This window comes from Lepidothrix coronata, unplaced genomic scaffold (genome assembly GCF_001604755.1).
Source record: "Lepidothrix coronata isolate B3197 unplaced genomic scaffold, Lepidothrix_coronata-1.0 Scaffold10, whole genome shotgun sequence".
Taxonomy (NCBI): Eukaryota; Metazoa; Chordata; class Aves; order Passeriformes; family Pipridae; genus Lepidothrix; species Lepidothrix coronata.
The window spans coordinates 1,154,514-1,179,157 of record NW_016690190.1 but is presented as its reverse complement, the minus strand read 5'-3'; the positions used below and the strand labels follow the sequence as shown (position 1 = coordinate 1,179,157).

At 40.2% G+C, this 24,644-nt stretch overlaps 2 protein-coding genes across 2 annotated transcripts in view; one reads left to right on the top strand and one right to left on the bottom strand.

Moving 5' to 3' along the window:
* Window positions 1–696: 696 nt before the first annotated feature.
* Window positions 697–18,301, bottom strand: GLT8D2 (glycosyltransferase 8 domain containing 2). The gene is made up of 11 exons (XM_017804677.1): window positions 17,431–18,301; window positions 16,465–16,829; window positions 14,504–14,547; window positions 12,981–13,076; window positions 11,653–11,821; window positions 10,036–10,153; window positions 8,706–8,790; window positions 5,219–5,331; window positions 4,350–4,516; window positions 2,633–2,745; window positions 697–1,831 (listed from the first exon to the last, which is right to left on the bottom strand). Exons 3-11 carry the CDS (start codon window positions 14,520–14,522, stop codon window positions 1,659–1,661), a joined length of 1,053 nt encoding a protein of 350 aa, XP_017660166.1. The 5' UTR covers window positions 14,523–14,547; window positions 16,465–16,829; window positions 17,431–18,301; the 3' UTR covers window positions 697–1,658.
* A 455-nt stretch (window positions 18,302–18,756) lies between these two features.
* HCFC2 (host cell factor C2) overlaps window positions 18,757–24,644 on the top strand; it is an 18,169-nt gene continuing 12,281 nt past the window's right edge. The window contains exons 1-6 of the mRNA XM_017804596.1: window positions 18,757–18,929; window positions 20,723–20,871; window positions 21,263–21,423; window positions 22,480–22,688; window positions 23,162–23,246; window positions 24,280–24,383. Coding sequence (XP_017660085.1) covers window positions 18,764–18,929; window positions 20,723–20,871; window positions 21,263–21,423; window positions 22,480–22,688; window positions 23,162–23,246; window positions 24,280–24,383 — 874 coding nt within the window. The 5' untranslated portion in view covers window positions 18,757–18,763. The remainder of the gene's footprint in view (window positions 18,930–20,722; window positions 20,872–21,262; window positions 21,424–22,479; window positions 22,689–23,161; window positions 23,247–24,279; window positions 24,384–24,644) is intronic.

Sequence of the window (24,644 nt, the reverse complement as noted above, 5' to 3'; positions counted from 1 at the left end):
CTACATTGTTTACATCATGTACAATTAGCACAGGGTGAAAAGAGTTTGCAATTTAGCAGGTTTTAACATTCCGTTCTCTTCAATCTGTAGAGGGTGGTCTTCTTATTCTTCTTACAAGCAAAAAATACTGAGTTAAATATAGGAGCAGCTGTTCCATGAATAAGAAGTTGGCTGTAGAAACTACAGCTCTCTTCTGAGGAACTTGCCTAAATGATATACATTTTTGACCAATATTAGTTACTGAGAAAGAAACGAGATTCCATCCTGGTGCTTAACCATCGTCTTCTTTCCCTCCTTTATCATGTGAGGAAGAAATGAAGTAAAAGCAATAAGCTGATCAAAACACTACAGTTTTGATGATCTTATAATAGTTGGTGCTTCACATACTTGAAAAACAGATACAAACAGTATCTCCACACTCCATGCGGGCCAGAGAGTCCTGTAGGGTGTGATTTATCCTTTCTTCACAGCCAGCAATGGTTGTCAGTTGTGTGTAACCAATTAGTGTAGGTTCTAATCTTGCTATAACAGCTCTGAGATCGCACACTGTCAACCTGTTATGAGGCAGGCATGATGTTTACAGTTTTTTCCCAAATTATGTGGCTTAATTCTGAGCGTCTTAAATCAAGAAAGTGTGCATTATGATTCTGATTGTGTTTATTAGCTTCAGCATAAAGCTATTCTGTATATTGTCAGAAAGGTATAGGACTTGTCTGTTATTTAAAGTGTACTGTATCATGTATTGCTGTTTACATGGGTGTTTTCCTGCAGGTGCTCAAAGTATCTTGCATCAGGGATTTGTTACAATTCAATTATTTTATTTTCAACAAAATTGGAAGCATGGAATTAGCACTGCTGAGTATGTAGCACAGTAGGATTTAACTCCTGAAAGGCTATCCTCTTTGAGTGGAAGGGAAAGGTGTCTTCTTTAAAGGAGTCACTGGATACAAAATACAGTTAAGTCTACAATGACCGTTTCACTAAATACTGCAATTCTATGTGTCCTCCCTCAGAACTGGTGCTCTTTTTGTTACAGTAATACAGAAGTTCTTAATCTGTCTTAAATCTATCCATGTTTCACAATAAAATCAGGAATTGTACTGCAGTGTCTTGGAATGTGCTTTCACATGTTGCTAGCAAAGGTCTAAGTGCACTACAGGATGTGTCATACACAGAAACGCCTCAAAACAGAGTCACCACTCAACACAACTCTACTCAGTAACATATGCCTAAGATCTCATTTCATGCTCTTCAATGTGGGCCAGACAACTAAGGACACCTTGTGTGTAATACTGCAGGTATCTGCTGGGTAGGTCTTTCTACCAGAAGACATTGGAGTCTTATTTATAAAGACGTTAAATTAAAGTACACTGTCTGGCACCGAGTTTTACCTCTGTAAATGTATAATGAAAATACTTCACTGTCAAGTAAACCTAGTTCCTCACCTCACATGAAAGTCAGGATAATCTGAACCATGTAATGGTTACTCCAGCCTCCCTCTCAAGCCCTAAGCACACAAAAGTGATGGTCAGTTATTCATATATTTAACAAATACTTCGTTTTCTAGAATCAGTTAATTATATTCCTCGTATGCTGCGTCTCAAACTATTACATGCATCCAATACACTATGTTTGGCAGTATTTAAGTTGTTTCAGTATCAGCTATCAGGACGGGTTAATTTGAACTTCCCTGAAGGGTCAGGAATAAACCAGTTTTCCCACAGATCAGTGTGGACACTGGGATAGTCCCAAGGTTTGTATCTCCCATTCCAGTGAAGTAATTTAGCTTCTTGAAGAAATTGCTCTGAGTAACGGGCATCAGGACTCCAACCTGCATGGGTAGATTAAAAAAAAAATAATTTTAAAAATCCAGTTTTTAATAAAGGAAAACACTACAGAGTGAGTTAAATTCAAGTGATTTTTTTTTCAGAAGTCTTATTAGTATGGTTTCATCAGATAGTTGTATGATAGAGTAGCTTTTTTTTAGCTTGATGCCTTTAATGCTGCATCAGCAAAAAAATTTCAGCAAGTTTCTTCTCTCAACGCTTTTATCATCCTGGCATAGCTGGGATTAAAAACAAAATAAAATCTATTCATTTTACCACACCAGCTAAGACATTATGTTTTTCCTAGGATAATTCACTCCTAGGTGAAAGGTAACTGCATCCTCCAGAATGCTGACAACAAATGCTGCCCAGCCTCCCATATTCTTCCAACTGCACCTAGAAAAAACTGATTTTTTTCAGTCTGACTATATGCAGATCTTTCACATATTCTTTCATAGCTGATGGCAGTATAGGTTAGCTGGTCTTTAAACATGTAACTTTGCCCTTGGTATTTGGGTCTTTTTCCTTTTTTCATGCAATTTCATAACTATTAGGTGTTTGGGGTTTTTGCAGGGATGCAAATATGTTGTTTGCTTGACCTGTTAGGGTACTTGCATCCGACTCCCACATTCTGCCCTGCCCTGAAGAAAGCAGGACTCATGAGCCTTGAGGGAAGTGGGGATTATGTGCTGTGGATCTGAGGCAAAAAGTAATGCCTGAGGTACAGTAATGTAAGGTCCTGCGTTGGGATCTTACAAACCACTCACTTTAGTTCCAACTTGGAAACAGTGAGAAGTTAAACTTACCAAGATGCCTTATGTGCCACATAGGATTAATAGAGGAATACTTTCCATGAAATACAATCAGCATTGGAGAGGTTGCCACGCCTCCCCCAAGGGTGCTGCTGTAGAGGTTTTCCCTGCAAAAGGAAAAATAAGAGAGTATGTTCAAAACCTCAAAGAATTTTTAGCACAAAAGGCAGAAGATTAAAAAATAAGTATTCTGGCAAAATTCAAAATCATTTTGAACAGGCCAGTTTTCAGCAGACTCCTTCCTTATGCTGTTAATTGATTATATTTGTAACTCCAATTCCCACAGAGTAAATTGTCGCTACCAAGAAAAATGGGAGTCAGACCCACCATGAAGCTAGTTTCTTCTACACACTGCCAGTAGTCCTCAATAATGACAAAGTTAACTGTAGAAAAGAAAGCTGTTAAAGGAATCAAACATAATTTAGCCTGGTTTCTTAAGAAAATGTACATATTTCCATGTTTTCCATTCCCTTTCTTTCCCTTTTCCCCTCCCCCAGCTTTTACACCTCTGGTTGGATTTTGTCAAAGCCTAGTTAGCATAAATTAGAATATTAGTTTCCTATGGATTTTGTGGTAAATCCAGGGCTAGATCAAGCCTAATCATGGTAAGGGGAGGCATTAGGAGATGGCAGCCAGATGTCTGTCCACACGTGCTGATGGCCCTGCTGACCAGTTGGCACATGGGCAAAGCCACCCCACCTATGGGACACTGTGCCACCCACCTAGTCCAGTGGGGAGGAAACCTGGGAAGTACAGGGAGGTGCTGAAAGGCCACAGAACAAAAAAATCATAACCTCCCCTCAAAACTGAGTTTCAATTGATAAGCAATTTTTTTTTCACTGCCATTTCAAAATCCAGCTAAAAGGAGCATGAATGTGTTATTAAGGCAGAAAAATCAACTTTATAGATCAAATTTGCAGTAATATGGAGTTCTCACTCTTAAAATCTCTTTAAAAGCACAGCAATAGCTTGTCAGGGTATGTTACATAAGCAGAGTAAGAGAAAAATATTCGGCTTCTCAGTCATTCACATACTTCTCATTTGTGTCTCTCATCTGTTCATTTCTAACAAGTAATGGACACAGCCCAACAGCACAAACCATTCAGTGGCAGTTTAGCCTTACTAAACTGAAATTCAATCCTTTGCAGAGTCAAGTTTTCAAATACAGGTTAACAGGGAACTAATGTAAATAACGAATGGTGCTTGTTTCACTGTGTTATGACTTATTCATGGTCAATAACATAAAGATATCTTTCATGTCAAATTTCCTTCAACTAGAGAAAAAGAAGTCTTTTCTACTGGTATTAAAAAAAAAAAAAAAGGTGGTGTCCAATTACAGTTTGGCTGATGCTACAATAGGAGAGTCCCCACATAAACAAGGAGAGATTCCTCCTTCTTTCAGCCAGCCTCAGGAAGGGAAGATCATTAAGTGGCTTGATCCCAAGTGAAGTTGGTCACCCAAAATGAGAACCACATGTTCTCAGTGTCCCTCAGGATTATGTGTGGTTTGTCATTAAACACAAGACTAAAATTCCAGCTGGTCATTTCCTGGTACAAAATTGGTCAGATTTAAACAGATGGAAATGCTGAAACAGGAGTTAAAAGAAAGACTGCCTGGAGTTGAAAAAAACTTTTAAGAGCTTTTAAACAGAAAATAAAACTGTAAACCAAGTTTGAAAAGTAAAGTGTAAAGCTAGATTTCTACACATACTCTACATTTCTTTGCATCCACTTTTCCAACTGCTTCGTAATCCGCTGATGTTTCCATTCAGTCATGTTAGCAACAATTACTCCAGGATTAAAGGAACAGGTGCTGGGGCTGATGCCAAGATCTCTGATGGCTTGCTTTCTGTAGTCCAGGAATCCCATGTATGTGTTCTAAGAAATAAAAAACTATGTTTATCCCCTATGAATCTTTTTAAAGATGTGTACATTCATCTCTCTATCACTGAGAGGGAGACCAAACAGGTGCTCCCAAAGCTGAATTTCTAGATGGTGGTTATGTGTAGTGATTTCCATATGACACAAGGCTGAAAGGCAGGATACTTCCAGATACTAAATTAGTTTTTCCACAGTATGGTACAGTGGAAGTTTGATAAGGCTCTTCCCTCACCACATCTTTGTTTTTCAGTAGCTCACACCAAATATGCAGCATCACACTTCTGCAGCCGTAATACTAGAGGGATGCCCTGACAGTTCTGGGAAATTCAGCCCAGGAGTTAGTCTTTAAATTGTTTTCCTATGTTTCATTCCCAGTGTGACTAATACAAATATCATACATTCTGTCTTCACTAGATGTTCTATAAATGCTCACTATCTACTGATAGCAAAATACCAAACATAATTTAGTAGAATCCAAAGAACAAGACATATTTAAATTATTACAGGAAACAACTCTGCATAGCACTACAGAGTTACTACAAAAAGTTCTTAATTACTGGTAAAACTATTACAAAAGTAAATATCTATATCTATATCTATATATATATATATAACTTTCACTTTGGGGAACACATATGAAATCTTCTTACACTTATGGGTAAACAAATTCATTATTAGAATTCCAGAATGGCATCTTACCTGCATCCCTACACTTCTAATCATTTCATGTGTAGAAGGCAGATCACAATCATCTGAAAAAGCTGCAGCATGTCCAGGAGCCAACTTAGTATCATAGAGTTCCTGGATGTCACCTGATTACAGAAAGGTCAAAAGCATAAAACACCTACTGCATTGCTACAGGGTTTATAGGATAACATCCCTTCTCATATATGTTACTTATAAACACACCAGTTTTCAGGGATAGCCCAGATATTGATAAAGGCTGAATTTTGTAATATGGGACAATTCTTAAATTTCAGTCCTGTACCTGGATGTCTAAGGTCTATCTTTAAATATTGTCACTGGTATTCAATACATTCATATTCTGGTTTGAGTGTCCAAAATCACTTACAGCAGAAGCTGATTACACTGTTAAGAAGCCTGGTTACAACTGTATTCACAGAGCTTGCCTTTGGAGAGGGAGAGCACAGGCAATTTTTCTGATCCTCTTCAAGTCCTACAAAGGTGCCACTTCAATCTCTTGCACAGGATCAGGTTTTTCCTGGTATTATTGCATTTATACCCCCTTGTAAGATACCTAGGTTCCCAGCAATGGCTAGTAGAAATGTGCCTGTCACTCCTGAGCATCCCTGCTGGCTTCACAGACCATCCAGCTCCTTTCTGGTGGAGAGAAATAACGTAATGCCTGGCACCTCACTCATCACCTGACTGGCAGGTACCCACGATGTGCCAGAACAGTTTCAGGGCGGGTGGGAAGCACAGCACTGCCACAGCAATCGAGTGAGCCTGCACCCAAACTCCTACAGCTACCAGTTCTGCTGCTGGGCATGGGTTGGTCACTGTTAAGGTGAATTATCTTGGAAGGCCATGTCCCAGTAGCCTGAGGTGAGCTCATTAAAAGACAAGTAACCAAAAACATTCCCCATACTGCCAACACTGGAACTAGTATTTCTGAAATAAACAGAGATTATGTATTTGTCTGAACTCACCAGGTGGCTGGAAACTCATGTCCCACCAAAAATAGAATTTGAATTAGTAGGACACTTAATTGTTGAAGATCAGCATGCCTTGCTAAGTGTTTTCTCATGATTCTAAACAGCTGATGCTTTTCTCTTGAGAAGCAAAAACAAGTGAAAAAAAAAATCAAAGCAAAGAATTCTGGGCCGACACCCCAAGTTCAGTATGTTTCATTCTCACCGCTTTGCTGAAAGCAACAACCAACAAATAAATGATCCCAAAGTTCAGTCCCATTCTCTCCCTATCCCATGAGAAGTCTCATTCACTCCCATTGCAGAGACATCTGAGAGAGCACAGTCTCAAATTACAGCTAAAACACAGGGAGTAGCTGCCTGGACAGGCTCTCTTCCTCCACCTCACTCCCACATGTCCATCTTTATTCCCTTCTTGTGGGCCCTATGATTGTGTGGCCAAAGGGTGAACAAGACAGGCTGACTGAAACAAAGGGGAAAAAAAAGACTTAAAAAAAAAAAAAGAAGAGTTTGGTTTCTTCTTTTTTTACATTTTGTACTGCTAGTCTTCTGCCAGGTCAACCAGCTGAATCAGATTCTTCTGCAGCTGCACAACTGCAGATACGACGTAACAGGAGCTGCCTGGGGGCAGGAGAGGCCACTTGGTCAGCAGCAGCCAACCATGAGCTGTAATGAGAAACTGCACCTTTATCCTGCAGCCCCACAAACACCATCAGCTGACATAAAGTGACACCTCTAGTGAAAGAGAAAGCCCTATCTCTCCTCCTCCAGCCACGCTGCCTTGACTGCTACCAGGGGGCTAATTAAGGCTGAAAGTAATCGCGTTCCTGGTGAACCCCTGCACGGGTGCAGGGTGGGGTGCAGGGGAAGTGGTGGGCTCAGCTTGAACCACTCATGAAACTGAAGTCTAAATGAAGATTTTCAGAACTTTTCGAAGAGTTAAATATTGCTGTTGTCCATTGATAACAGAACAACAAAAAGCAGAGAAACACCCACGTTTAAGAACTGTGATACGAAGTCTATTGCAAATTAAAACAAGCCAGGCAGAGTGGCTTAGTCGTCTTTTATAAAGCAACACTTTAAGTGCAGATGTTCTGAAATCTGTCTCTCAAGAGGCAAAATTAGAAAAAGGTGTAGAAAAGGAGTGGAGAATTAAACTTTTGTCATGTGTAAATTCAGTGGTCTTAATGTTCTTACAGCAAAGACTAATTTAGGGCAACAAGTTTATTGTAGTTATACTCAGTCCTTTCCAAAGAAAATTTTCATTGGAACATTCCTTTAATGTTTAACGAGAACAGGTAAAATGGTTTTGTTGCCCCTGTGGCCTGGCTAGGATAGAATTCATTTTCTTCATAGCAGCTCATATGGTGCTGAGGTTTAGATTTTTAGCACACTCATGTTCTGGCCTTCCCTGTTCCTCATTCTGCCCCCCTCAGTGAATAGGTTGGTGGGTGCACAAGAGGCCAGGAGGGAACACAACTGGGCAGATGATCTGAACTGCCCAAAGAGCTATTCCATGCCACACAATGCCATGCTCAGCAAGAAAAGGGGAAAGAGGGCATTTGGGGTGGGTAAGGAGAGATGAGGTGTAGGTAGCCAGCTTGTGCTTGGGAACTGGCTGGGCATGGATTGCCCATCTAAGGGGTTTAGTTTTCTTCTCTTCCCTCTTATTCCACTTATCCTTTGCTTATTAAACAATTATTTGTTCGATTGTTTTATCTTGACCCTTTTCTCTTCCTCCATCCCACTGGGGGTGGGGAGAAAGTGAGTGAGCAGCTGCGTGGTGCTTAGCTGCCCACCAGGGTTAAAGCACAACACCCTGACTAAAAAGTTATAAAATAACAAGAAAATGTGATTATACAAGGGAGAACAACAACTCTAAACAGAAAAAAAAAAAAAACCTACTGGGAAACAGAACTTAAAAAAACCACTGTTGTTCCTCTGATTAAATTACTTTGTATGATAAGGAAAAAAAATTTTTTTCAGGATTGGAATATCTTCTAACTGTTCCCATTTGTTTGGGAACTCTCAGATCTTTGATCATGACTCTGCAAATTGCTTTGGATTCTGAGCTGAAGATGCTCAAATCATATTTTGAGTGTTTGGAATTTTAATCCTCTTATTTGAGTTAATTCCTTTTGCTCTTGAGAACAGCAATTCTGGATAAGGAATTGGTAGCATTTGGGGGAATTCAAATACTAGCAGGAAATGCATGTCACATATTTAATAAATATTGCAGCACCTGAGTGAAATCCATTGTATCATTCAGGAATTGACCAGAATCAATTACAATGAAACCCACATGCAATTTCAATCACAATTATTCAAAACATATGCAGATAAGTTCTTCTTCAGACTTTCATTTAGATAAATAGATTATTTGTAGTTCCCCTAAGTTCAACACTCCTAGCAGCTGCCTTAATTTCCATTATATCTCATATTTCCAAATGACCATAAAAGCTGCAATAACTTTAGTTTTAATTCTGCTAGAAACTGCTTTTTAGATGACAGCTTACCTTGAACAATAACATCATCATCCAAATATATTACTTTCTCATGTTTCTGGATAAGCAAAGGAAGATAAAATCGAACAAAGTTCAGCTATTAAACAGGAAAAAAAAAAGGTAAAGACTAAATGGTAAAGTTGTTTAATGTACTTGTCTCACACTTCTGTCTCTATTAACAATCAGTTTTAATATCTCTTAACTGAGCACTAGCCAGTGATCATTTTTTTCCTCCCCCCAGCTTTACTAGTGTCCTGAATCCATTGTTATTATTATCGTTATCATTATTATCAATCCATATTTATTTGCCATGGCCCAAACCAAACAGCCAAAACCAGTTGCTTCTTTGCAGAATCACAGAATGCTTTCGCTTTCTGCCATTTTCAGCTCAAGGGATTTTCTGATCTAGGTGTGATCTGTTTAAATATGAACTTCAGTCCTAACTGAATCCCTGTACATTAGTACATCCACAAGACCTTTCAGCAAAGAATTCTAGAGACGTAGCACTCATTGCACGAGAAGTGTGCAACATCTCCTGTCTGTGCTGTCAGTCCAACTAGTTTCATCTCATGGCCATTAGTTCTTACATGTGAAGAGAGTGAGCAACCATCCTCCCCTCAGCCCTTCACACCACTCCATTCTCTAGACCTCTCCTATTTTCATGCTAAAAGTCCACTATTTCCAGGCTGAACAGTTTTAACCCGCTGATTGTCTGCATGAAATCTTTTCCATATATTAGAAATGTCAAAGGCTCAGAGCAGGCCAGTGTGGACAAACATTCTGGACAAACTCAAACATTTTCTGGTGGTGCTACATCTTTTTCAGTTAAGGGGACGAAGACTGCACACAGTATTTAGGATGAGAGAAAACTGTGGATTTGCATTGTTGCAAACTGATGTTCTCTATTTTGATCCTTACTCTTTTTCTAATAATTTTTAACATCTGATTTGTCTTTTCTGACAGCCAGGAATTTAGATTAGTCATTAGACTCTGAATTAACCCTGGACATGAGCAGAATGCAGCCAACTCAAGCATCATGAAGGCCCAGTGAACACTATTACATCTCCCCTCTAAAAAATAGTGTATATACTGTCAAAGATACAATACATACAATTTACCAATTTTATGCCATCAAATAGTAAGGTCCCAGCAAGACAGACAAGTTGCAAGGAGTTTGTTATAGGGCATTTCTCCTTCTTAAGGCAGGGTATAGCATTTGGATCTGATTTGGCTTCTCTGACTTACACCCCCACATGTAATAGAACAGATCTAGGACATTTTAAAGCCTGTAATAGGTGTTAAAAAACCCCAAAAATTTATTATGTGGTGTTCATTTACTCACAGGCTGCAGTAGCTCAGGACGTGATGCATCTTGTCTGATTTTTCCTTTTAGTACCATAGGGTTGAATTCTACAACCTTAAACTTTATTTCTTTCAGTTTAGAATTTTCAATCCATTTTCTGTAATTAAAAAAGAAGTGATAAAAGAAATATTAAGTGTGTGGCAAGTACTTCCAGTACAAAATTCACAGACTCTAAGAGGGCTTGAAAGCTCACTCATCTATTCTATCCCAACACAGAATCACTTATGTCTACAGCCATTGCACAGATATTTCTTTAAAACAAAACACAAAAAAATCCACATAAAAACCTCAACAAAACAAACACCCCACAGCACTGTCAAAGCCAGACTCCATGTGTTGCCCAAATGACCCATCTTTCACCATCACTAGCAAGGAGTGCTATTTTTCTAAGATTTCTTTGTATAATTAAAGATCATTATTTCTTATCCTATCTACCATGCTTTTAAAGTAGAGGTTAGTTTTCTCCCTTTTACAGTTTTATGTCCTTCTAGATGATTGCCACATCACATCCTAATTATATTTTCTTCAGACTAAACTAATATTTTCATTATTTTGTCAGACTTCTTATCATCACTGCTTATTTTTCCCTCTGACCTCTCTTTTAAATCCTTCCTGAAGGGACCTAAAGCTAACCACACTTTTTTGATGCCTTAATAATGTCTGCAAGATTGGAAGAAGTTTCCTCACATCTCCTCTGGTTATATATGTCAACATGTATAACCACTGATGCATGCCTTCTGTTTTTTGAATCAATGTGGTCAGTTATCAGTCATAATTCTGCAGTTTTCCAAATGAATGCTACTGAACCTCTGCTTCACTCTGAGCCAATACAATCAGCTATTCCCATCAACATTACCCTGTCATTCCCTCTGCTGATTCTAATCATATTTTACACTTAATTTTTTCAGTTCATCATGATTAATTTGTTTTCAGCTCTTGTCCTCAATAAATTTGCTGCTTCATGCCAACTGCAGATTCATAAAGAACATTCTTCACTCTATTATCTAGGTTGCTGATGAACTAGATGTGAAAAGCTCCCTGGGGGACCCCACTCATTACATTTTTTCAGTTTGACACAAATTGTGGCACACAGGCCAGAGGTGAGACCCGCTAAGAAATCTGCTTTCGTTTTGCTTCACACCCTTCTCCTCTTAAAGACAATGTTTGCAAATTTTAATACCGAAACATGCTTTCGTTACAAGCTTTTTGGGATTCTTTTTATAACCTTTCATTCATCCTCTTAGATGAAATTAGTTTTAAACAGTTCTGAAGCTTAAGATAGATGAGAGGTAAGAGCAGTACCACAAAGTGGGATTGTGATGAGTAGGAATATGTATACTTACTAAAGACTTCTGCAGCCTATCTACAAAAAGCAGAGGAGGACAGGTCTGGGTATGGTCTGGCTATTTCACATCCTTTTACATCAGTCAGTGGCTTCCTACACGTACAGAATCCTGGGGGCTACTACCAATAGCACTACTTAAATAAAAGAGAGAAACATTTCCCTGAAAGGTCCTGCAAAGTCTATCCCTGTGCTAGGGAGAACAACCACCTGGTCCTAACTTCAGCATGAAGCAAAGAAAGGCTAGTATATACCGAATGTGTGGGATGGTTGTCTTCAGCCCAACTATGTAGAACAAAACACTGGCCTCTGTGTTGCTGTGGATGCTACTGATGGCTGCTACAGCTGCACCCATCCTGCCCGCAGCAGCGCAGATCACCACTGGGATTTCTTCTTCCATTTCCTCAGGACTCTCCAAATCAACTACAAGAAACAAATCCATTTTACATCAGACCTGGGTCCCAGGAATGAATATACTTTCATGAGCAGTGGAATCATTTCACCATCGCCCCATTTCCTTACCACATTCTACACAAACCCCCATCTGGCAAGGCACACAGCATGAGCTGTCACTAGTCCAGAACTGCGTGAGGTTTGACTGGACTGCTGGATGCCTCCAAACAGAATATATAAGAGAGTTCTCGGCATCTTCTTCTCAGCAGGGCCGCAATTCAGCCTGTCCTTCATGTAGCTGCTTATTCACATGAAACCTGAAGAGGTTTGAATACCTTTGAGACTTCTACTTCTCAGTTATATCTAGTACAAATTCAACAATAGGTTCCAAAATTATGAAAGGAAAGAAGTGAGTCAAAAAATTGCATGACCTCCACTTCTTTGGGAAGTAGGCTTAAAAGGAACAGTGCAAAAGCTTGTGCCAGCAGGAAGTTGCTAATGACAAAAGGAAAAAAACCTCTAAATAATACTGAATCTGGTGACATTACTGATAAGGAAGATTTTTATCCCTAGCACTGCTTAACTTACAGAACTTAAATGGATATATTTATATTGGTTAAAACATAACCATTTATGTCATAACAACCCCAAACAAAATATGATGAAAATAGATGGTTTATACCCAGAAAGAGTTTGTTTTCCTTGGAACAGTGAAGAAGCTATTTGTATTAACATTTAGTACTAGCTCAACCGTATCAACTCTAGCAGGTTTCTGTCACTATAAATATTCCAGCAAAAACTTCTGCTGTAAATGTCAAGATTTGATGGTCTATCTGAAATCAATAAGCAGGCCAAGAACATTCCCAAAGAGGCAAGTCGTGATCGAAGTTTATTACCAGTTGACAACACCAATCTGTTCAGCACAAATAAGGATATACTCCAGCTTCCATCTACATCAGTGACATCTGGATAAAAATGTGAATCAGAATGACAACTCTTAGTCATTACTACCAATTCCTTTCTATTTTATCCAAGTAATTCAGAAGCAAGAAATTTTGCATCCCAGACCATATGGAATGGTGTGAGTAGCTCAGCTGCTGCAGGACAAGCAGGATTCAGTAAGATGGAAAGTGCTGTTCAAATCAAGACATGAGGAATGTAAAACGAAACAGAAGTGCAAGTCATTTACCTGTTTCATTTTTTAACACTGCTGGCACTTGGTGAACTTTGTTATAGAGAATGGCACACACAGTTAAGACAAGAAGTAACAGTAAGATCTGGTTAACTGAAACAAAAGGGAGAACGTATTAACAACCAGTATAACAGTATAACATAATTCCCAATTATCTGCTTAAATACAAAAAATCCAGTTTGCAACCAGTACATATGATAACCTGTATCTGCTGTGTTTATCAAATTCTTCTTTTTCACTTTATTTGATCAAGCTAAAAATTTTATGTTAAAAACATGAGTCTTCCCTGTTACGGTAATTTCCAACTACCTCATTTTCATGGTTAATTTACTCACTAAATCATAAGACTCACAATATATATGGGTTATCCATACTAGGAAATTCACATGTTTCTGAATTTACCAGGAGCTTGGAATCTTTTTTCCTGCCTAATTTGTTGTCTGCTTATCCTCACAGGACATCATGAGTTAATTATATTTGGCTAGCCCTTTCTTTCTCTAGTGCTTCTCTGATAAAACTTCATGCACAGGAGAATTTTTTTTTCTATTTCAGATCTTCAAGGTGTATTTGAGCAAAACTCCAAAAATTCTAGAAACACAAACCCAGCATGCTACTGGAACCAGGAATGTTTCAAAATATTTGAAAATACATATTTTGACAGAGTAATTTTAATTAGTAAAATCAAAACAAGGCATGCAACAGCAAATACACCTGACTGTGTATTCTGATTTACAGTTCCTACAAATCTCGGACAAGATAAAGTCATTCAACACAAACCAACCACATGCAGGGACCAGAAGAGTTTACGGAATACAGAGGGGAAGGAGTGCATTGCCATCATCAACAGTTACTTTGATGACGGGAATTCTTTGTTTCAGACAACTTTGTTTCTTTTGCACTACCATAAAAGGTATTTAAGATGTACAAAAGAGCAAAGGGAGCAGGATTTTGAAGTGTTTTAATCAGAAGGGCCAACTGGCCACAACTGGGCATGAGAATAAACTGAAATTGGTAAACATATGTCACCAAACCTGCACTAATTTAAACTGGCTGAGGAAAAAGCCTGCTGACTGCAGAGAAATTTTGGGTGCATAATTGAAGGCAAACAACAGCCCATTTTCAGTCACTGACCCTGACAGTTGATGAGAACCCCAAAGTTCTCGAGGGACACACCTCAATTTTGAGTATGAACAGCATTAATGTGCAGAGTTTATTAAAAAACAGTCAAGTTCAGTGCTCTAGGCACAACCCACGTGGAACCAGCAGCTACCTGGGCTCTTGAAATTTCAGAATATCCAGTCTCATGCATGCAGTAATTTTAAATTAATGGGATTTATGGTTGTACTTATCTCAGTTAACAGGAAAAGACTTATTTGTATGCTGAAAGTTACGCATGATTTAGGAAAACTAGAACTATAAATTTATACGTAACTGTGATAGCAGTTGCATGAGAAATTGTATTTGACATTTCTGTGCTTTTTAAAAAAATGTATGTTTCAAATGTTTTTGATCTCTCTTACTTTTCTTTAAAAGAGCCATTGTCGTGTTGGATGAGAACTGTGATCTGTGGTAAAATAAAACAAAAAAAAAAACAATTAAAAGAGGAAAAAAAAATAGAGAAAAACCATTAATGCCAGAAGTGAATACTAATTAGTTATTTCAGGGACAAGTTTTTGAATTATCAATTTTACTGCTGAACTAGTCAAAGTAAAACTGTATTTGATCTCTGTAAATACATTACTTTTTTGGAACAAATAACTAATATTCTGGGCTAGAAGCGTTTCATATTTTAATTTAAGAACTAGCAGGTTGTAAAAAGCATTTTAACAAATTCCATCTGATCACCTACATCAGCGATAACTAACATTTTTAATACAGTTTAAACTAATGTGCAGAGAAGCATTAAATCACCCACTGATGCAATTTATAAATACATTTATCTCTGATTTCACCTAAAACATAGTAACTGTCACGAATACTGATCTCTTGCTGGAGTATGCTCACAAACATAAGGGAATCTTATCTTGGAACAGTGTCTATCAGACTTGCAGAAAATTTCAGAACAATAGTAAAAATATTTTCTAGGAGCAGTATCCTTCCACAAACAGTAAGGAGGGAGTATGTGTAATGTACCCTAAAACTGTACTTCTAAGCCAGGTCCAAGAGCAGTCATGACCTTATGCCCGAGAGGACAGCACATAAACCCTAAAATACAGGATTATGGGAAATACAACACTCGTTTGAATTCTGGACCCAAACCTACTGTTTATGAAAAAAAAACCCAAACCACAAAACCAAGACAACAACAAACAACCAACAGTAAAAAACAGCACCAGAAGCTGGAGGGGAGGGAACAAGACAACTGTGTGATCCAACCTTTATACTGTGTGATCTAACCTTTATACTGTGTAGCTGGATATAGGACAGAAAACAATTTTTCCAGTTACCACGCATACAGAGGGACACATTACAGCATAGGTAAGGATAAATGGGGATTTCTATGCCACATAAAAATGAAATTTCGTCCAGCTCCTTGAGAAGACAGATGGAACAGCAGGAATTCTTGAAATCTGAGTCACAAAACTGACCACCTCTCATTGGTTAATGCTCAAGTTCAGGCAGCATCCTAAATTAGTCTCTACTTTGACCAACGACTTAAATGACAACAAAAATATGAAAAAAATCTAAGATGTGGCTTTGTTTACAAACCACTTATGTAGTTAGGTCCCAACAGAAGACTAATTTGCAGCGAGAAAGGAGTCATTCTGGAAGTTTTTTCACATCTGCACTACTTATCTACATTCCAGCAGACCACTCTCTTCATGTGGCATTAATTTACACAGAGGAAATCAAGTTTATCTGTCGGAAAAAACACCACAGCTGAGAAAGCCCTTCTCTCACGCATTACACACAAGTATCATCTTCATATGCATTTAAAAACTTTACTCATTTAGGTAAGCAGAGAGGCAACAGAACCCCTACACTCTTGGAGTAACTTTCTAACCCCATTTAGCTAATCATAACCTTCCACTGATTTCCACAGAGCTGATCACTGTCTTTGAATTAGTATTTGTAATAATAGTCACAAACAGTCCTAATGATCACTGCAAGAGGAAAGTTGCATAGCCACAGCTTCATGGTAGCCTCAGAAATTATTAAATCCACACAAACTGAATCATGTTTTAAGCTTTAAAATCCAAACTCAGACAGACTCCCAAGCAAGTTTGAGTTCTAGGACTACAGCATTCCTACGCCTCAGTAACACCGATTGATTACCTGCTGAGTTTTAAGAAACGAGAGGTATATTTGCTCCCCTACAAATATTTACTCATTTTTCCTGCCTGTAGACATTATTTCCTGGAACCTGGCAGTCCCTAACTCAGCTGCCAAATCCCATAACAAAACGAGGGGCTGCAGAAGGGAAAGCTCAGAAACAGTGACATTACTGCTCAGATATTTCCTGCTTAATTAGTCTTTTTACCTCTTCAAAGCAGCACAGTATTCGGGACTCCTCTCTTCTGAAGCGCTGAGGAGCTATTTACTTGGATCCTAGATAGCCCACAGCTGTGAGCACTCTTGCCAAAGCCTCCTTGACCACCATCCTCCTTTGAAGTCACCCGCACAAGGGCCTTACAGGGCACAGTAACAGTTTTACGATTCAATTCCTTTTTCAGACTCTTCAAAGTTTACTTTGGAGTTGTGCTGGTTTTCTTTTCTTTCTCTGCTGCTGAGGAATAGCACGGAGTCCAGACGCTGCACTGGAGGAATGAGAGCCCATAAACCACTTCCAGATGTGCAGAACGATGATGCAGCCCCAGATTTGGCAAACTTGCCTCAGAGCTTCAGCTAGCAGATTGCAAACAAATCCCATAAGACAAAAAGTCTTAAAGGGGTGGGGGAAAGAGAAGGAAGCAAACCCTTCCAGAAGTTACTTCCAACAGTCTAGCTGCAAGTTAGGTTTCTAGTCATTATTTATGGTAAACGTGAACAGATAACTAGTGTGCAAGAGCCAAAATACAACATGCCAAAGTCAAAGTGAAAGCCAAAGTTTTTCCAATGTCTGTTGGCAGAGTTCTTGCAAGTCAAAAGCTAAGGGAAACCCACAAAAATCAACTCTGAACATGCACTTTGACTTGAATCATCTCATTTCCAAATCTTTGAGCATTTAATCCACAGGTTTGGTTTAGATTCAAAAGGATCTTAGATGAAGGTTACCAGTACATGTTGATATCCTGCCTCCTAAGCTCTCCTGGAATGCTTTTGCTGTTTTATTTCTACAGCACCGCTTTTATTCAAATTCTCTCCCTCCCTTCTAGGAATGACCCTTCTAAGTGATAAAATGTTGTTTTGTCACAAGATTTTCATGAATACTGAAAGGAATAATAATAAACATCTTCAACACTAAACTATTTTTCATATTTTTAGCATGAGGCAGTGTAAAACTTACAAGGAGTACTCAGTGAAGGTTTTAAAAATCTTAAACGTTTTATATGAAGATTGCTCTTCCATTTGCAGGAATTGAAAATATGGGGTTTCAACTGTATGTCTCAAACATGCCCTACCTGTATTATCTGTGTCTGATTTTGTACAGAAATCCATCTTTTGCAGGAAGGAAAAATAAATGAAGAGTTAAACATACAGTTATGTGCTTTGTGCAGATGGCCACAACTATTAGTACTTTTTCCATACTGTGGTATTTAAGCTGTATCAAGCTTATGTTTTTCAAAATCCACCTGTGTTTTTTCACCTCCCTTCCATTTCTATGTGAATCTGAACAGATCCACATGAGCCTGCGGAATTGGGACCAGATCCTTCACTTGACAGCAACCCCTGGATTACTGGCAACACAGTAGCACCTTCGCAGAATCACAGAATCAATTAGGTTGGAAAAGACCTCTGAGATCATCGAGTCTAACCTTACGACCGAACACCACCGTGTTGACTAGACCATGGCACCAAGTGCCACCTCCAGGCTTTCCTTAAACACCTCCAGGGACCATGACTGCACCACCTCCCCGGGCAGCCCATTCCAACGTCTAATTACCCCTTCTGTGAAGAAATTCTGCCTAATGTCCAGCCTAAACCTCCCATGGCACAGTTGAAGACTATATGTGGTATTTTAGAGAATACTGACAGTGCTCAATTATACATCTCGGCATAGCAATTTACTACGCAGAGCTCGATAAGGAGAAGAGGCTCTTTGTACCAGATACACCTTCTCTGGATTTCCCTCAGCCTCACACGTTTACGTTCTCACATAACACCCTGCTCTCACAGGAAAGAGAGCAGCCTCTCTCCTGCAGAACGAGACCTTCGAATTCACTCACATCACCCGCCGTCAACTGCAGAACCGAAACCTTGGTTTCTAATCTCAACCCTCAGCGCTTAAACAGCAGCTCATCCCTTTTCTCACATGCACGCCTCGCAGGCAGCAGCATTACGTCGCCAGTCAAAAAAACCTGTGAGTCTGCTGCACGTTTCTGGGGGCTCAGGGCAGAGCCGGGCGCCCCGGGCTGAAGAGCACACGCCGCACCAGCGGTGCCCCGGGTCGGCTTCCACAGGGCTCCCGTCAGAGCACGGCCGAGCCCGGCGTGTCCTCGGGGGCAGAGGGGCCGTGCTGACAGAGGGGCCGTGCTGACAGAGGGCTGCGGCGGAGGCGGCCGCGGGGCGGGACACGGGCGGGACACGGGCGGGCCGCGGACCCGCCGCCCTCACGTCAGCGCCCCCCCTTCCCCGCGGGCTGCCCCGACCGCGCGGTGCGTTGTGGGAGCGGCGCTGAGATGGCGGCGGCCGCCGCCGGGCTGAGCTGGAGGCGGGTGTCCTCCTTCACGGGGCCGGTGCCGCGCTCCCGCCACGGGCACCGCGCGGTCGCCATCCGAGAGCTGCTCATCATCTTCGGCGGCGGCAACGAGGGCATCGCCGACGAGCTGCACGTCTACAACACGGGTGCGCGGGGCGGGGCCGGGCGGCGGGGCGGGCGGGGCGGGGGGGGAAGGCGACGGGGCAGTCCCGGCTCCGGCCGGCGGTGGCACTGGGCCCCTCACGGCACCCGGGATCGCCCGCCGAGCCTCCCGCGCTCCCCCGGCTCGGCCGAGGGGGCGGCGGGCGGGCTGAGGAGCTGCCTGGAGGTGAAATGGCGGGACGGGAAATACGCCTGGGCCGTGGGGTCTTCCCTGAGATAGCGCTACGCCCCGGCCGGTGCTGCGGCGTTAGTGGGCCTTTCTGGGGAAAAGGAACCTGGAAAATCTCTTGATGCGCCTGTTGTGCTTTCCCAGCCCCTGGCGCGGGGGTGCGGAGTCACCCCTGGCAGGGCTCGGCTGAATGGCGGCAGGCGGGATTAGTCCCCGCCAGTGTCCGGATCCCCCTTCTTCCCTCTGGTGGCGGCAGCTCACGAGAGCTGAACGCGCTGGAATAGGAATCTTGCTTGGAAAAGTGAACATGCTGGCATTGGGAGCCTTTCCAAACAGGAAGCTGCCCGAGACCGATTTTATTTGTGAAGGATTAGATGCCTAAATAGTTATTGTACGGGATGCTGAATGAGGCTGGAAAACTTGCGTGTAGTGTTAGAGCTTGGGCCGAGACGGGAGAGTTCAGTGACTGATCCGTGCTTCTCGATCTGCCAGTGTTAGCTGATTGAGGTTTTCCAAGCAGATTTTTCTCTGATATCTTAAAGATCTACTACTCTTAATCACATTTTTGGGGGGAGAAGAAAAAGAATCTCTTAACCTTTCTGTTCTGACAAGTAATCCCAAAGAAAACTCTCAGACAGTACAGTTATGCTCTCTGTCAGAACAAAGGTTTTGATGTGTACCTTTTGAGTGAGTGTTTTGGGTTTTTTTCCTGCCCGGATTTTCTGCTAAAGGTGTTTCCCCTTCACAGCAGTGACAAAAAGGATCATGACTCAGTTGTTCCGGTTCCTGGACGAGTGCTTGGCCCAAACTGACCTTTTTTTCTCTGGGGTTTAAGGTGCAGGGTTGTGACCCAGGCTGCCCCAGTGTGGGATGCCATCCGTGGCTCTTGCTATGCGTGTGATGACTTCTGAGGAGCTGGCACACAGTGAGCATCTTAATCTGCTGCAGCAGCGTTCACTGGAAGCTTCTAATTTCATACTTTTCCTCTTTGTGCTCAGGAAAAAAGCTTAGGATAAAGAAGACAGTGTCTCCTGTAATTCTTTAATTCCAGAGCAGTTTAAACACCAATATGCTGCTGCTGGATCAGACTGTCTCAGCTGCTCTTTCTTGCCTGTGTGCCTCTCCTCTCCCATGTATCAGTGCAGCGTTCTGTGGATATTAACATGGGTCCCAGAACAGTGTAATTAGTTTTTGAATAGGGCTATTAAGTCCAGGCACACTGCCATGCTGCTGTAGCTCTAATAATTCTGTTTCTAGGGCTAGCTCCCTCTGAGTTAGCATAGTTATCTCTCTTCTGTAGAACTGCACTTGTGTTCCTCATTAGCCTCTATTCTTGGCAAGTCTGTTAAATTGCTGGGTGACCCTTCGTAAATGACTTAGTTACAGCGACCTCATGGGTTCATTCATACTGAGTAACATTGGTTTGATACAGGTGTTTGCTTTCCTTTTTATTAAAAAAACCCCTCAATTAAAACTTAGTGTTAAGCAAATAGCCCATTTACAGTTATCTACAGGTAAAAAGTAATGCTCTAAAAAGCAGAGGTGTTTAAAAATACACTTTTCGGTGTTTTAAATATTTTTCTTCTTTTTTTTTTTTCTCTACTATAGTTACAAATCAATGGTTCCTTCCTGCTGTAAGGGGAGATATTCCTCCAGGCTGTGCAGCACATGGATTTGTTTGTGATGGTACCAGAATACTAGTTTTTGGAGGAATGGTTGAATATGGAAGATACAGTAATGATTTATATGAATTGCAGGTAGGAAATGTATGAAAATGTTTCAGTTTTGAGGACTACTATATTTATCTGTTTATGAACAAACACATTTTATTTTACCAACTGCAGAAGAAACTTAGATAAGCTTTGCTCTGCTCCAGGAAGAATAAACTTTAAATAGATTCTGAAGATGGAGAAAATCCAAATGCCTTTGAAAAAGAGACTTCCATGTAGTCTAAATAAAGTATAAAATATTTAGTCTTTTATTTAAGTAAGCTCATATGTGTCCCTTTTAACATATGTCCTGAGAAAAGCCCAGCATTCCTTTAAAAATAGTTCAGAAAATATAAGACTGTTAACATTACCTGAATTCTATTTACTGTGAGTGACTATAAATGAAGATATTTCTGAACATATTTTTCTTGTCTTCAAGGCAAGTCGATGGCTCTGGAAAAAAGTAAAACCTCAAGCTCCTTCCAATGGATCACCACCCTGTCCTCGACTTGGCCATAGCTTTTCTTTGTATGGTAACAAGTGCTATTTGTTTGGTGGCCTGGCAAATGAAAGTGAAGATTCAAATAATAACGTTCCCAGGTATGCTGATTTGCTTTGAATTTAACGGCTTTAAAGACAAATGACTGGATGTGACAACTTTGAGCAGGAACATTCTAGTCAGGCTGTTCTGCGTACCAGGTACCTGCAGATGGATTGTTTGTGCAGTGGACGGGTTACATGCGAAGAAGCTTAAATATTTCTTCTGCTAACCCCACAAAATGTAACACTGACTGACAGCTCTGACACTTATGTAGGCAAACCTGAGTAGACTTTGGTATTTTTCCTAGTATTTTGGGTGATGATTTTAAGAATGGCTTGTTTGTTAGAATTACTTGAATCAGCCAAGTCTCATGAGTCATCAGGGAATTCACGATGGATGTTTCCTCTATATTACTGTGGAAAATAGTTATGAATTCATCTGGAAATTTTTTACAGTAACAGCTGAAGTTGCCTCTGTTGCCACCAAACAGTGCTCTAATGCTCCAGTTTTATATCCACGTTCGCCTGCAGTTCAGAGAACTAATATCCACTGAGCTATAACCTGGCAGTTTTAAGCTCAGTAAACAAGGGGTACGTCATGTGAATGCCAAGATTCAAAAACAGTTATCTAAAAAATAACTTGCTGATAGATTCAGCAACAAATGGCTAATTGTCTATTGGCCAGCCTGAAGGCACAAGAAAAAAATAGCTTCTTCTCACCTTTATTGCTTTGGAGTTGCAGAAATTCATCTCTAATGTCTCTGGTCATCATGTTATTTCTCACAGCTTTGCAGTTTATTCCAAGTGTGTCCATATGTAGTAATTTCTGTGAAGAATGTTGTTTACCCCTCTTGAATGTTTCCTTCATGTAATACAGTGTAGCAAATATGATATGAGAGCATGTTTCCTTAGAGGCAACCAGTTATAATTGTTCAGGTTTTTTGTTTTAAATCCAGTTTTGGTACCGTCCACAATGCATCAAATGTTTTGAGAGTTTAAAACTCTACACTCTCCCAAGACAGAAGTCTATAATACTTGGAAGGGGTCGGGGTTTAAAATGCACTTGTAATCGTGCTTGTAAGTGAATTTTTCATGCTTTTGACAATAATACCCTAGATATTTAAATGATTTCTATGAACTGGAGCTGCAACATGGTTCTGGCGTTGTTGGCTGGAGTATTCCTGTGACCAAAGGAATCTTGCCATCTCCTCGAGAATCTCACACAGCCATCGTATACTGCAGAAAAGATGTGGGAAGTCCGAAGATGTATATTTTTGGAGGGATGTGTGGCTGTCGGCTTAATGATCTCTGGGAACTTGACATAGGTGAGTTGATTTGCCAGTAGAAGTCCGTGCTCACTGGCCGAGAGGAAAAATTACAGTATAGAATGGTTAATGGCATGATGTGGTACAGATATTATTGAGTCTAACACCATAGTGCTAACCTCTTGTAATTTCTGGAATGAAATAGATACAGCATTGTTTGCATATATTATCCTCGCTGATTATGGGTGAGATTGTTTCTTTAGAGAGTTCTTTAGGGTGGTTATCACTATGATAACCAAGCTGAATAACCATAATGGAACCATAATATATCTTTCTGATAAACATTGTATTCCTTCCTGTTTTTTAAAAGAACCTCTAGGGGCTTGTTATTGTGCTTCTTTCTTAAAGTTGCCATCCGAAAAAGATGAAGTTTTGTTTTGCTTAATCTTAGAGGTATGTTCCCTCCTAAAATCCAGGCAGTGAAATATGCGGTAACAAGGTTTCTTTGAGGATTTTTATTCTTTTTCTTTTAGAAACCATGACCTGGTCAAGACCAGAAACCAAAGGGACAGTACCACTTCCTCGCAGTCTCCATACGGCCAATGTAATAGGAAACAAGTATGTCTGTTGTTAAAAGCTCAACTCTAGAAAGGTACACCTAGTAGGAGAATGATGACACTTATCCACTACTGCTCAGTATAAACCATCAGCCCTGTAGAGTACTTTGCTGCTGCTGTTTTAAGTACCACTGTTAACTTAAGGGTATCAAACTGTCAGTGTTTCCATCCAGCAGAACAATCTGCCCAGCCTTCAAGCAGCTTTCCAGGCTTCTTAAAGCACCTTCGTGCATTCTGGGGACCTGGGCCTGAGCTGGCTCTGTCAGGAGTGAGCTCGAGTGCCTCTGTGTCTGTGACACAAATGAAATTAGCTATGCAAAAAAACTGCTCAAAGAGTAAAACTAGTTCTAGGCAAAACTATTCCACGCTTTTTCCGTATTCTGTTTCTCATTACTCTGCTTCTTACCAATGTAGTTTGTTTTGGCAGATAGCATTGATAAAATGGATTTTTAAACATGGGTTTCAGTCTATTTTATATCAATTTACAAGTGGGCATGAGGAGAAAGAGGCAAGGGGGAAAAAAGATGTGCAAGCTTTGTATCTTATGATTCAGTAGGTTAGTTTTTGATTATTTACTTAACATGTCAGTAGTTTGTAGCCTGCATTATATTCTTAAATTTTGATATCTGACTTAGATACCAGTCTTCTTATTTTAGTTATTGAGAAGTCTGCAGTAAAGGATTGTAGAAATACTGTGTAAAAGTGTGATTTTCTGAGAGCATTAGCAGTTTGGTGGCTTGTAAGAAGTGACAGTATTAACTTCTGTTTCTGGAAAGTCGTTTGAGGAGTTTGTGGGATTTTTTGTTTGGTTGAGTTTTTTAATCAGTTAACTTACTCAAAAATTTCAGAAGGTGGATGTCTGCAACAGTATTTTATAATGAGAGTAGATTCAAATAAAATTTGCTGTAAACCAGAACTGTAAAGCACTGGGAATTTTCTGTTTCGTCCTAGTTTGAGAGAGCCCATGCAGCAGATCTGGATATTAATTGTCTTTTCTTTTCTTTTTCCCTCTTCCCTCTTTTTCTATATTTCAGAATGTATGTTTTTGGTGGCTGGGTTCCACAGTCAGCAGGAGGTGAAATTTCTTCTCATGATGGCGAATGGAAATGTACCGGTTCATTTTCTTACCTTAATTTGGGTTAGTGTTTCTGCCTTTCTGGGAGTGGGCATTTTAAATGATACTTTATTAACAGAGTAGAGTAACTATTTTGAAGACCCTGAGAAAAGTTTAGGATACACAGCTGTAACACTAGGGGACTAAAGAAGTTGCCGGGTTTTTACATCTTTCTTGAGAAGTGATATTTTAATAATTGTTTTTCTTGGAAGCTTCAGCAGGTTTGCTTCTGCAAATCTTTGTTAATACAACTTTAAGTAATTTAAATACTCCTTCATTTATAGA